This window comes from Micromys minutus (genome assembly GCF_963924665.1).
Source record: "Micromys minutus genome assembly, chromosome: 25".
Classification (NCBI taxonomy): domain Eukaryota; kingdom Metazoa; phylum Chordata; class Mammalia; order Rodentia; family Muridae; genus Micromys; species Micromys minutus.
This window is the reverse complement of record NC_137960.1, coordinates 39,386,323-39,401,001: the sequence shown is the minus strand read 5'-3', so window position 1 is coordinate 39,401,001 and position 14,679 is coordinate 39,386,323. Positions and strand designations below refer to the sequence as shown.

At 46.1% G+C, this 14,679-nt stretch overlaps 1 protein-coding gene across 1 annotated transcript in view; it reads right to left on the bottom strand.

The window, feature by feature from the left end:
• Positions 1–14,679, bottom strand: part of LOC308437146 (uncharacterized protein) — a gene marked incomplete at its 5' end in the record, with an annotated part of 152,625 nt that overhangs the window by 37,758 nt on the left and 100,188 nt on the right. Inside the window, 6 exons of the mRNA XM_080938202.1 lie at positions 836–956; positions 1,904–2,042; positions 2,858–3,090; positions 8,326–8,463; positions 9,366–9,461; positions 11,860–12,010. Coding sequence (XP_080794328.1) covers positions 836–956; positions 1,904–2,042; positions 2,858–3,090; positions 8,326–8,463; positions 9,366–9,461; positions 11,860–12,010 — 878 coding nt within the window. The remainder of the gene's footprint in view (positions 1–835; positions 957–1,903; positions 2,043–2,857; positions 3,091–8,325; positions 8,464–9,365; positions 9,462–11,859; positions 12,011–14,679) is intronic.

Below are 14,679 nucleotides of genomic sequence, written 5' to 3'. Positions count from 1 at the left end.
GTATGAGTCAGGACAAAAGGACACACAGGGAGAGGAAGGCACCCTCACTCCACAGTCTGGTTGAAGTCTCTCACCAGCTGAGAATTCAGGATTTCAGGAGCTGGGGATTCTTTCAGAGGACCCATGCTCAGCTCCCAGCATCCCAGCATAAACTTAAGAAGAATCTCAGCACAATCAGCAAAATGTACTGTGAAGGTTATAAACAAAGAGATGACATTCCTTTCCTTAGAGAAGAATGTCAGGACGGAATGAACACGCTTCAGAACTATGCCCGTGTGACCTTCCTATGTGGCCTTACACTTTTCCTGGGAATCTCATAAAACAAGACTAACCCCTTGTTCATCATTAAAGACATCTTAACTCTATGCCTGCAGCCCTTGAACCTAGGGTTCTACCCTAGCAGACATGACTCTATCCAATGTGCAAGAACCAGCCTATGATCATGTTTGGGTTGTCAACCCTTTAAGACAATGATTCAGAGAGCAATGCACACAGTGACTGCAAGATACTGAACTGTGACTCTCTCTCTCTCTTTCCCTCCCTCCCCCCCTCTGAGATCCATATCTATTTTATTTTTGTTATGCTGCATTCTAAATATGATAAAAATTCTCTTAATAAACACTAACACAGGCTTATACTGGCTCATTCTGAAATTTTTTTCTCTAGAGAAGTCTAGCATCTGTCTTTAACTGAGCAGTGGTTCCTTAAAGATAAGGGACCTCATCAGGCTTTGGGGGTAGCAGCATGGGATGGTACCAGTCCCACTACTACAGACACCTTTCATTCTGAAAAAAAAAAAGTTAATTTTCCAAGTAGTAAAGCAAGCATGCATTACCTGTTGGGAGGGCAGACTCCTCCTTGGACTTTTCTGATAGAAACAGTGTCATCTCTTTATTAACTTTTCTCAGCACTTCTTGGATCATGTGGATTTCTAAACTTTCCAGAAGCTTCTGAAGCTGGAATATGCATGGGTTGAGAGTCACACTCCAATTCATTTGTATACTCAGCCCCCAAGAGCAATACCTGCCACAGAGTCTACCTTTGGAAAGACTGCCCTTTGGGACCCAAGTTCTACCCCAGGATCAATACACCTCTTTGCAGATCAACATTTCTTTTTCATGGCCCTCGTCCTGATCGATAAGTGATAACCCTTCTTACTACATTCTGCTACATCACCAAACGTTCCTTGTTCCAAGTGACTTCATGCCTTTTGGTGGTCTCTAAATGATACCGGGAATCTCATACGCTGTTACTTTAGTAAGAGTCTGAAAGCCAGTTTGCACTCCAAGGATGATCTCGTGAGATCTGAAGCTGATACAAGAGCTGCTGCTCCAACAGCTATGAGCTTCACTCCACCCACGATGCTAGCAGAGCCTGCTCCTGTGCCCCAGAGGACCAGCTTCAGGAGCACAAGCAGTGTGCTTGGTTCCCTGAGGCTCTGTGGCGCTAACACTGACATTTCTATTGCTCAGTGGCTTCTCTGCTCGGACAGTCAGAGGCCCTGGGCCCCTTTATCAAGCTGAGCAATGGCGAGTGAATATTATCCAGCACACACCCAAGCCAGTGCGGAGACTGTACTCTTTCTGGGAAAGGCCTCTTCAAAATGCTGAGTTCGATACTGCACTTCCCTGTGGAGGGGCATAGGCAGGATTTTATATTTAAGATATTATTAGTTATACGTTCTGTCATGTTCCTTATAACCAGTTTGAGGGAAATGAAAACAGGAAGACCCTAGATCCACTGAATGGAGACACTCAGGGGCAGTTCCCCAATTATTCCAATCCCATATACCTATAAGAGTCCTCAACCCCAACTTGAAGAAAACACCTTTTGTGCTTACTGTAGCTTTACAGGACAGTGTTAGAGGCAACTTTTCAAAGGCAAACCGAAGAGAGCTGTGTACCTGCTGAGTTTTTATTTCAATTTCTGAGGCTCCTTTCGGGGGAAGGATAGATTGGTTTCTTATTATAAGTTCTTCAAATTCATCGTCTTTGCCCATCTGCCTGGCTAGAGCTTTCATGCTGGGGTAGAAAATCTCAGCTCTATCAAAGAAAAGAGACAGAAATTAGCAAATAGGCATATTTTCTTCTCATTCAGAGTCCCCATCATTATTTTCAGTTCCTTATCATCCAAACCCTTTATAGACACGCCAACAACTAAGTCCGCCACTCCTTCAGTCAACATTAAATCCGGAGGCCTTTGTCTGCCGAGTATATATAACTTCTGCCTTTGTCCTTCAAGAGGTTGACAACTCTTCTTATATTTTAGTTCACAGAGAACCTGATCTCAGTAAATTCCAGGACAGATGTTCTGAATGTGTCAAAGCCAAAGCCAGTGAGGTCCCCAGAATGGGCCCCAGCTGGAACAGGCACATGGGAAGAGCAGTGTGCCTTTCCTGTCAGCTAAGTCCTCCTAGATGCCACTGGGAGCCACATTCTGTGCCACCCTTTGGACCTAAGGTCTTAAGTCATGTGTGCCAAGTCACCCTCTGTCTGAAATGCTTCAAGCATTGAGGCTCAGCAATGGGGTTGGGGGTGACCCCAACTGCAGAGCAGCCTATCCTATGAGCTAAAAAGCTCACAATCAACATCAAGTGACTTGACAAGTCCAAGTTCCAAGCGACAGACTCTGGGGGATTCAGGATAATCGGGACATTCCGTGGAGTCCAGCTCTTCCCACGGCCAACACGGAATAGCTTTTCCTCACAGCACCGCCGTGGAGGACGGTTCTAGCTGTCACCTGACCCAGTGGAGTGGGTTGTCGCCAGAGTTCTAAAAGGGATCTCTCTCAGTGAAAGGAGAAGAACCCTGGGGCCCCAGGCGCTACCCACGGACGTGGAATTCCGTCAGCTACTCACTCATAGAGCTCTGAGAAACGTTTGTGGAGTGGGGCAGAGTTGATGTCCTGCCCTCGGAGCTTGAGTCGGCCCCAGTGTTCCTTTAGAACTTCCAGCTGCTTCCACAAGATGAGGAAGGATTTCAACAGAACCAGGGACGCCACTACATCACATGGGCCCTCCAGCAAAGCAGAGGCCTTTGGGTGACTTTCCGACTGATTTGGGCAGAGTCCTGGCAGTTTGGACCAGTCTGGCTGAAAATATGACAGAAATCCTTTATCAATTATGGCTCAAGATGGGATAAGTCTTCATATGTAGCCCATGCAAATAACATCCAGGAGAAACTGTTTGCCAGCCTGTACTATCCATAGGAAAACAAAAACCAAAAAACCCAGATGGCTTAATGTCCTTGCTGAGCAGACAGGGTAGAAACAGCCATCTCAGCTTCCAGTATGGGATTCAAACCATTGGTTTTTATATTTTATTTTTAACTTTTGAAGACAAGGTCTCATGTGGCTGGCCTCAAACTGACTGCATAGTCAAGGACAACCTTGTCAGTCCTCCTTCCATCTCCCAGGATGCTAGGATTGCAAGTCTAGACACCACACTTGGGACTGTCTATCTTCCAAAACCAGGATCTTCCTTAATAAAACAGAGGGTGGGGGCGAGGAGGAAAACAGAGAAAGTGCATAGCGATACAGGAGAGCCAGTTCAGCAGGAGAGAGTGATTGCTGCTCTTCCGGAGGGCCTGGGTTCAATTCCCAGCACCCATGTCAGATGGCTGGCAACCTCTTGTAACTGCAGCTCAGTGCATCTGACCCTCTCCTGACCACCATGACCGACCACCCCTAAACATAAAGTGGTACACCCCCATATAAATACAAACAAATCTTAAGAAACAAAGTGGGGGGATAGATGGCTCAGTGGTCAAGAGCACTTGCTGCTCTCGTAGAAGACCTGGCTCTGGCTCCCAGCACCCATAGGTAGCTCACGACCGTCTGTAACTCCAGTTCCAGGGGTGACTTCTCTGGGCACCAGATACATACAAATATTCAAGCACATAAAATAAGATAAATCGTTAAAACGTTACAGAGAGAGAGAGAGAAGGAGGGAGGGAGAGGAGGGAAGGAAGGAGGGAGGGGGAGGGTTGTTAAACATACTTGAGACTGAAATCTTCCCTACCGTCTATGGTGGAGCTGTAACGTAACTCTTCTTTGGAGGGCTTACCTATTTATGAACCAGAAAGCAGAACTCAGTTCTACCCTCCTGCCTGACAACCTCCTATAACTGAAGCTCAGGGCATCAGATACCTTCCAGCCTTTAAGAGTGAAACAGAAAACTGTCTGAATCCACGATTCAGTGCTCAAAGTCACTGTAATGTATTCATCACGCCAGGGCCTGGGCAGCCCTGGATGCTCTGGCACTCACTTTGTAACTCACACTGCTTGTCCTCCCGCCTCAGCCTGCAGTTTTGCCTTAAAATTAGGATTTTCTTATTTGCTCAATGATGCTCTCCTTAAATACGTATTTGTCCTAGTGATTTTGAAGGAAACACAGCATCACTGGGTGCTAGGAAGTCCTGGGCCACCCAGAGCCCAAAAGACACTGGGTGAGCAGGGTGGTGTGGTGGTGGTGTGGTGGTGGTAGTGGTGGTGGTGGTGGTGGTGTGATAGTTGTATTGTGGTGGTATGGTGGTGGTGTGGTAGTGGTGGTGGTATGGTGGTGGTGTGGTGGTGTGGTGGTGGTGTGATAGTTGTATTGTGGTGGTATGGTGGTGGTGTGGTAGTGGTGGTGGTATGGTGGTGGTGGTGGTGTGGTGGTGGTGGTGATGGTGTGGTGGTGGTATGGTGGTGGTATGATAGTTGTATGGAGGTGGTGTGGTGGTGATGTGGTGGTGATATGGTGGTGGTGTGGTGTGGTGGTGGTGGTGTGGTGGTGGTGGTGGTGGTGGTGGTGGTGTGATAGTTGTATTGTGGTGGTAGTGGTGGTGGTGTGGTAGTGGTGGTGGTATGGTGGTGGTGTGGTGTGGTGGTGGTGTGGTGTGGTGGTGGTGGTGTGATAGTTGTATTGTGGTGGTATGGTGGTGGTGTGGTAGTGGTGGTGGTATGGTGGTGGTGTGGTGGTGGTGGTGGTGGTGGTGTGATAGTTGTATTATGGTGGTATGGTGGTGGTGTGGTAGTGGTGGTGGTATGGTGGTGGTGGTGGTGTGGTGGTGGTGGTGATGGTGTGGTGGTGGTATGGTGTTGGTATGATAGTTGTATGGAGGTGGTGTGGTGGTGATGTGGTGGTGATATGGTGGTTTCGTGGTGGTGGTGTGGTGGTGGTGGTGGTTTGATAGTTGTATGGTAGTGGTATGGTGGTGGTGGTGGTGTGGTGGTGGTGGTGATGGTGTGGTGGTGGTATGGTGGTGGTATGATAGTTGTATGGAGGTGGTGTGGTGGTGATGTGGTGGTGATATGGTGGTGTCGTGGTGGTAGTGTGGTGGTGGTGTGGTGGTGGTGGGTTCAGCTGCTTCCTGTCTTGTGTCTCCTTGTTCAGCATTAGTCTCAAGAATTCGGGCTGCAGAACCTTAAACACTCAGCTTTCCTGACTAGAAACTGGAAGAGCAACCTGGTGTAATTGGACCTTACATCCGTGTTACTCATACTACGAAAGGGAGGCGTGTCTGCCAGAGAAGGGCTGGTGAGAGAGAGTCGGAAGAACTGGCTTTCAGGCCTAGGGGAGCAACGTGTCGTTCACAGACAGCTACCACCCCTCAGCAGGGCAGCATTTCTGGCAATCAGCCCATGGACTTCCAGGTGTCTGTTTTCCTTTTCAATCCTCAGAACCCTTTCATCAAATGAGCAATGAAGGCCAAGATCAGAGACAGGGCAGACAACCTGCAGGCCACACGATTGGTCCCCACCGCGCACAGGTCACTGTCTCAGAAGAAACTTGGGCCGCTCCTGGCCACAATTTCAAAGACTCTGGGTCAATCTATCCCTTCAGGGTTTAGGAGACCATGGTCCTGTGGGATCATGGTACATGTCACATGACCGCCATGGATGTCTAGGAGCGTGGCTCACAAGCAGTGCAGATTCTGTTGTCCCTGACCCCTATACATAGCTATATTCTTCTAAACAAAACAGATCCCAAGGGCAAGGGGTACAGCTCATGTATGTCCACCATCTGCGAGGCGCTGGCTTTGAACTTAGCAGCACACACGCCACAAAATAAAACCAACTGAAGTAAAAAGAGTGGAATCAGATCTACTTCTCAACATATTTGTATCAAAGGAAGCCACCTCTAAATGTCTTATCTTTATAAGTTTATTTAAAAAGAAAACTTGGAAATTAAAAAAAAAAATCAGACACCAAAATCAGCCAGACTCAGTCTTCAGACTGAGTTGTAGACTTCCAGTAACTGAATAGTTTATGCGCTAATCCAGTACAGCTAGGGCTACACATAGAAACCCTGTCTTGCAAAACCGAAGGAAAAGAGATATTTTTCAAAATTATTTTTAGTTGTGGGTGGGGGCAGAATGTGCACAGGAGTGTAGGAGCCTGTGGGAGGCAGAGGTGCTGGATCTGTAGAGAGCCGGAGTTACAGACCGTCGTGGCCTGCCTCACTGGCTCCTCTAGAAAAGCAGCAAGTGCTCTTAACCACTGAGCCACCCCTCCAGCCTTGTACGAAAACACTTCAAAGGGCAGAAGATGGAGGAGATAAAGAAAAATGCAGAAGGAGTTGAAGGATAATCCGGGAAAGCACTGTTGTCTGCTCTTGCAAAGGACCAGGATTAGCTCCCAGCGCCCACACAGCAGCTTATGGCTGTCTGTCACCCCAGGGAATCTAATGTCCTCTCCTGGCCTCTCTGGGCACCAGGTACACATATGCTTCATGTAGGCAAAAGCCATGTATACACAACCAAATAAACAAATCCTTTTGTAAAACAGAAGATTGTGGGAGGGAAGTAAGGCGGGTCAAGCAGGGAGTAGCTCACCCAGAACGAGGCCAGAGAGCAGCAATTGACAGCCCCGGGGGTCCCGAGTGCTTCCTGGTCTTGCTGCTACTTGATGCACACCTTACTTTGTGAATGATCCCTCGGGGTGAAGCATCCAATTCAGCTGCATTAATTTAAACAGTGTGTCTTTGCCCTTCCTGCCCCTATGACGGACCTGAAAATGACTTGTGACTCAGTTTAGCCAAGAGAACAGGAAAACCTCTACCTCTTCCTTCTTTGGAATAAGAGCGTGGTCTTGCTTTGCTTCCCCCCATTCCCTTGTGTTTACCTAATAAAGGCCAAGGAGCCGGTCTGTTCATACAGCCTGTGGCAGAGCATTGTCTGAGGGCCCAGCTGACTGGCTGCATAGGTCTTACCTAAGCTCAGTCTCTTCCTCCTAAGTTGCCTGCTATAGAAGATCAGTGACCTTTTGTCATTTTAAAATGCATGTATGTATGTGTTTTATGTATGTGTATATATGTCTATATGGGTGTATATGTATGTGTATGTATATGTGTATGTATATTCGTGCATGTGTGTTCATGTATGTATATATATGTATGAATATGTGTGTATGTATGTGTATGTGTGCATGTATATATGTGTAAGTATTCGTGTATATATACATGTATATATGTGTATATAAGTATGTATGCATGAGTATATATATTTATGCGTGTATGTGTTTGTATGAGTATATATATGTCTGTCTTTGCATGTATGTGTGTATATGTGTGTATGTATATGTGAGTGTGTGTGCACGTGAGTGTATATGTGTGTGCATGTGCACATGCATGCACTTCTTCTCTAACATAAATCCTGGACAAGATGCAGGCAAGGCTTATCTGGAAGGTGGAAGAGAAGAGAGAATTTTCTAAGGAGAGTGCTTTGGAGGGGGCATCTTCAGGACAAACAGAACTGATCCTGCAGTGAGGAGTGCTGTGTCCTACTGCAGGGACGGCCTCACAGAGGCTCAGAAGGCTCTGAGGAAAGATGTGACACAGCTCATAGTTAAAGCAGTGTCCTGGGGCGGGAGGGGTGGCTCATTGCTGAGACGCTGCTCCTCCCATGGAGGACCAGAGTGAGTTTGGTTCTCAGATAGCGTGGCTCACAATAGCCTGCAGCTCCAACTGCAAGAGATCTGATACTGTCTTCTAACCTCTGTGCACACCTTCACAGGTGCAGCAGCAGAACAGACAGACAGACAGACAGACTCTCACACACATAAGTAAGAAAGAAAATAAAGCATAAAAATGAAAAACAAATCAAGAAAACAAACCCAGTCAAAAAAGGGCTGAGGAGTTGACCAAAGAATTCCCTAAGAAGAAACACAAATGACCAATAAAACCATGTTCAATATCTTTGGCTATCAGGGAAATGCAGATTGAAACTGTCAGCTGGCTGTTGTGATTTTGCTGTGGGATGCTCAGAGGGACACTGTCTACTGAGCTCGAGTCAAGCTTAGTCCAGTACAGCACCCGTTACTCTGCAGCCCACGTGCAAGGGTTACCTGCGCACCGTCCAGTGCAGACGCCTTCCTGATCACATGACAGCTGCCCAGAAGTACGTCTTCCATGAGTATCTGCACACCCACCAGCTCTCCATGGGCCACCTTTCGGTCACAGTCACTTAGCCCACAGAGACACATCTGAAAACAAGACACCTTCCCATTTTGAAGAGGCCTACATATCCTTCATACATGGTTTTTAATAAAAATGTTCTGTGCAGATGTGATGATATCCCTTACCCTCTCAATTAATAAAAACATCCATAAAAATCAGAGTAACCGTTCTAGATTAACGTTCTTCTTGTGCAGGGTTCTGAGTACCAAGTCTCCCAACCTTACACAGATACAGTAAGTAAAGAACGGGACAATCCTAGTTCCCTTTAAGTCCCTCTTGCTTTTACTGTTTAAGATGAGAATCTTTTTACTTATGGAGGATTCTGAACATATACAAATGTTAACAAAATGATTACAATTAATTATATGTATCATTATATAGCCAGTCTTTCCCCACTCCAACCCTCCACTCCAAATTCTGAAGCCAAGTTAGAGTTAAATTTTTGTGTTGGTTTTACTACTTTTATATATTAATATATATGTATATATACATGTATATAGATGTTTACTAATCGTGAGACATATTTTTCCCAAAACAATTTAAAGAAGCATCGTGATAAAAACAATTAAAGGGAACCCCCCCCCCAATCCTGCCTAAACTGTTCCCATCCCAGGTCAGGTGTCCTACACCTCTGAGTGTCACTGGGGCAGTTTCTCTAAGAGGCTTGGATGGTGACTCCAGATGAGTGGCCACTCCTCTCGGTCACTACTGCCCTGGGAACCACAGCTGAGTTGTCAGCAAAGGCCAACAGCAGCTGAGGGTGTGGCTTTTCTCCATAATAAGAGAATAGAACTCGCCTCACGTTACAGCTTCACGATTAAACATGCATTTATCTTATAAGTTACCACCGGCTGGACCATGAACCTGTGATACCTGCTCTGTGGTCTGTGTTTGGATTTCCCTCAAACCAATGGGCAGACAGATCTACCTGCATATCATACTCGAGGGTGTCTGGGATGCTGCTTATCACTGGAAATGGTCCACCATCTTCTAGGAATGCCCTCCACGGGAACAGCACAGATGCCTAAAAGAAATGAGGATGTTCTCATGCATCCCTAAGATGAAGATGTTTACACATGAACAAGAGCTCCAAAGCCCACTCCGAGGATCCATTTATTACGCAGAAAGACTTCTCATTGGAGCACGCTCAATGACACAGAGGCCAATGTTATTGTTGTTGTTGTTGTTTTAGTAAAATGGTGTCAGTATAAACAGGCAGCTCCAGGATCCAAAGTTCCAGAACCAGAGGGTCGTGGTGGCACACACCTGTAAGCCCAGCACTTGAGAAGCTGATGCAGGAGGATTACAAGTTTGAGACCAGCTTTAGCTAGACCTGTGATTCTCAACCTAGGGGCCAAAGGACTCTTTCACAGGGGTCTCATATCAGATCTCCTGTATATCAGATACTTATACCACGATTCACAACAGCAGCAGAATTACAGTTATGAAGCAGCAAAGGAAATAATTTTATGGTTGAGGGTCAGTGCAGCATGAGGAACTGTATTAAAGGGGCGTGGTGTTAGGAAGACTGAGAACCGCTGAGCTCTCGAAAGAAACATAACAAAGGAAGTTCTAGAATAATGCATCACCAAGGGGGCATGTTTTTAAGCAATGACAGTAAACTTAGTTAAATGCTGTCTGTACTAGAGACCTTCAAGACCTGTCTTACGGCTCTGAAAGAGGTTTAAGGATTGGAACAGGAGTCACTGCATGTGACATGGAAGAAAGGGACTTGTTTGAGATTAGTGTTGAATGATTTCTAATGTTTAAGTAGGAGTCTTGTAAGGAAACTTTAAAGCGATCGATGGACACAAACTCTTTCCAGTGGAGATAGTGCTTAGGGTTTACTTAGAGTTAGGCACACACCTGTAATCTTAGCACTTGGGAGCCAGAGACAGGAAAAATAGGAATTCAAAGTCATATTTGGCTACATAATAGGTCAGCTCGGACTATATGATACTGGGGGGGGGGGATGTGGGAGCAGAAGGAGGGAGGGATGACTTTGAATCATCCCTTTGAGTCCAGCTGGACATAATGACTTAGTGCCAGGGAACAGAACACGGCAGCAATGATGGCGTCAGTTCTAGAGTCATGGCTGCTACTTGAGGTTCTCTCTCTTGGTTTCACCTTGAGAGAAAGTTCTGTAGAGAAGACTGTGGGAACCATCTTGGATGCTCATCTCCTGACAGCTGGTGAATGAGTCTGGAAGAGAACTTCTCAGTCACGCCTCTTCAGGCCTGGCTAACATCTGGGTTGCAGCTATCCAGAGAAAGCCTCAGCCAGCGCTCCTGACCTGCTCCCAGCCTCCTGCCTCAGAGTCTGGGAGTGATAATGAATGGTTGTGGTCCTAACCTCTTAAGTGGGGGATGACTTGTGCTTGTGGCACTAGAAAAGCAGCATAAGGCTTGGGTCCTGATGCTGCTCTCTCTCTCTCTCTCTCTCTCTCTCTCTCTCTCTCTCTCTCTCTCTCTCTCTCTCTCTCTCTCTCTCTCTCTCCCTCTGACTCTTCTCAGCGATCCATCTCTGGCTTTCTCAAATGCTGACCTCTGTTGAGCCGTATAAAGTGCCTGCCTGGGTGTGGTGTGATCGCTGGCTTTCTTGAACTTTGACCTCTGTTGAGCTGGATAATGTGCTTGCCTTGGGAGTAGTCATAGTTGCTAAGATTACACTTGATAACACATGTTGTAATCAGGGCAATTCGAAGCCCAGTGACTGACCTACTTATGCATTATAATTGCCTCATTGTTTATTCAATAGAAAATGTTGCAGGACATAGTTAATCTCAAATCGGAGTTTCTACCTCAGCTTAGATCATTCCATTCTCAGATAAAAGACACACGACCTTTATATTTATAATAAGCTTTATGCACCAGAGCTGGACAGATATCTACCCTCTATGCTGTTAGTGTCTACTTCCCCACCAGTAACCCAGAGTTAGAAGTTTCCATGTTCCATCTGGGCAGCTCTTAACTCCAACTGGACAGCCCTCATGGCCATGTTTTCATGACTCACCTACCCCATGGTGGCTTCCTCCTCTCTCCACCTTCTTCTTGCCTCTCATGGTTCTCCTCAGACCCCAAGGTGGGGAACCAACCCCCACCCCATCCAACCCTCCACCCTGCCTATCACTCTTCTGCCCAGCTCTAGGCTGTAGGTGTCTTTATTGAGCCTTTAGGGTTTTGTTCTGTTCTTTGTTTTCTCTCATAGGCTGTTGCGTCCAGTCATCCCACTGAACATTTGCAGAAAAGACCCAGACTGGAAGTAACTCCTGGTCACAGAAGTCTCCATGGCTACCTGTGTGAGTGACCCACGGGTCATTAAAATATAAAGACCCTGCAAAATGGAAGCCAGGTGGGAATGGACAGACCACGCTCCTGTGTTCCACACATTTCTCATGGGTACAAAACACTTTCGAGATTCACCTGGAGGCTCCAAGGATCCAGCGGCTGGGGCAGGCTGAGCTGTGAAGAAAAGATGCTCTTCCTGAGAGAGTTGCCCAGTGGTGGCAAACCGTAGCATGCACCATCTGCGACAGACTGGTAGGCGGCATCATTTCCCGCTGCCAAAAAGGTCCTGTCAAAATATGGTGTGAGTTTTTGTTTAATATGGTTACTTATGCTTCTAAAGCCCAGAACTTTCTTCAAACTCACTGTAGCAGGAGACAATTCTGAGAGCGTTAAGAGGTAGGTCTTCCTCAACCAATGCACCCATGCTGACCTTCCCAACCAATCTAGCTTTCGGGGGTGGGGAGGGGGGAGTGTGTGGAGTTGATACTATTAATGGGAGAAACGGAGAGCTTCTATCAGTAGAGTATATTGATAGAATTTTCTGGAAGGCTGGAAGACTCAGAAAGCACTGGCTATATGTTGCTGGACACCTGAAGTGCAGCTCTTGTGAATGAGAGATAGAGTTTTAAATTCTACTTAATTTTAGTTAATACTAACTTGAATCAATCAACCACACAGCTACAGAACTTGGCATTACATCTTTAGCTCTAGAACAGTGACTCTAGCTGCTTGTTGAATTTTTTCAAAAAATGAACAGCTAGAGTAACAGTTCAAATGTATAAAACCACATTTTAGGTTAGATAAGATCTATAGGCAGGAGAGAACCCGCTTTTGTTTTATTGAAATGAAATTTGGCTTTGTGCATCAAGAACCTCACCCCCCCCCCCAAGATGAGAGCATGAAATTTATAACATATGTAAGAACAAGAGACATATGGTTTATTTCAGGGTGACTTTCCTGCCCCAAAGGAAATATGATCCAGCTGCTGGGGCAGGAAAGTCTAGATCTCAGTTACAGTCAGTCCTTTAGCATCTAAAGGACGTCTACCAAACCTGATGACACAGGATAAATTGGGGGAGGGCATCCTGGAGGGACAATGTCTTCTGTGGAGACCAGCAAACCAGAGACCAAAGAGAAAAGAGAGTGGCCAGACTGAGAGGGTGTCAGTTGATGGAGCTGAGGAGCTAGCAGCCCCTGGGCACACCAGAGAGACTTGGGAGCACCTGAACCCCATCAGTAAATTCCTTGGCTCGCACCCCTTGGAGCTCAGGCTGCCTCTGAGAGAAATGAGCAAAGAAGGTGGGGTGTAGGTTCCAACATTAAGGTCCAGTTTTAGGAGTTGCCTTGACATCTGGTAGGGCCTTGAAGAGTCTTAACTGTAGCTTCTCCCCTCCTTCTAGGATAAGGTTCCCACGTCCACCCACACGCCTTATCAAAAGGAACTGTGCCCTTTCTACTGTCCCTGAGCAACAGCTGTTTCCTGCCAGACCCTGGAGCTAGGCAAACAAACGGATCATGTCCTCCTTGGTAACCAAGGAGTACCACACGTTCTTATATGGCAAGGTCTGTCCCCGCATGTTTACTGTGCTCATCCATGGTCTGACATGGCCTGCAGGACACATCTCCTGGCTGTGCCGACTCAGCACTAATGACTTGCTATTGATCCCATTTGTCCCAATATTTAGTGACATTTGTTCATAATCCAGAGTAGAGTCTTTGCCTCACTAGTAGGGTGATTAGGAGGCAGCTAAAAATGAATGAAACAAGAATAAACCAAAAATGTAATGAACTGGCTTGAAATTCCGAGGTGACCATTTTTAAGCCCATTTGTGACTCAATAATGTGGCATTGGAAAGCAAAATAGCTTTGCTACAGCAGAAGTAGGAACTGATATATTTAATAGTGGAACACTCAAAAAGTTAATAAAACTACTGATCGTTAGTGCTTATGTGTATGTCTGTGTGCGCGCACACACACATGTCCAGCAGCTATACTGGCCCTGAACGTGCTAAGCATGCACTTTACCTCCGAGCTGAACCTTAGCTCTGAACTCTATGTAGGATGGCAGTTGGGCGTACCAAAAGAGTATGTATATTTATTTCCCTGTTTATTTTAACTTCCAGGTGATTTCTCAATGGCCCTAGTCAGGAAAAACTCAACATACCAAGTGTAGCCTGTTACTCACCAAGTGACTGGATGGAACTGTTTCTTAGGTCTGTAAGTTATCTGGGGGGAACTGCATTTGTGACGTACAATCTTTTTAACTTGATCGACTTAGAATTACCTAGAAAACACACAGCTGGGTGTGTCTCTGAGGCTGTTTCTGGACAAGTTAAAGAATGAGGAGCCCCCAGTCTCGAGAATTCTGAAATTTTGGTTTCTTTTTTAAAACACAGAAATGAATGTTTTTGTTTTAATCCTAGTGTGTGGATATGGGGCTGCTTTGGATTGTCCTAAACAGCTGACTATGATTTGCCTCGTGCTCTAGCAGAGGTGTGGTTTTGCCAGCTGCAAATAGTTTGTGGTGTTTGAAATTTTGGAAACTTTTCAGAGGGTATATAAATGTTAGAGCTCCTGCTAGGTGGGGTTAATGGTTGATGGGCATTCGGGTGGGGGTTGGGAGTACAGTTGGATGCTGTTTGTGGGCGTGCTCAAAGAAGAAACAGAAGGAAAGAAATTAGATTCAAGGGGGCTGGTGAGATGGTTCAGTGGTTAAGAGCACTAGCTGCTCTTTCAGAGGTCCTGAGTTTAAATCTCAGCAACCACATGGTGGCTCACAGCCATCTGTAATGGGATCTGATGCCCTCTTCTGGTGTGTCTGAATACAGCCACAGTGTACTTATATATAATAAGCAAATAAATCTTTTCAAAGAAATTAGAGTCAAGAATCTCTTTTCTCTCTCCCCCTCTTTCCTTCTTTCTCTCCTATCTAGTATGGGGGGGTGAAACTGGGTA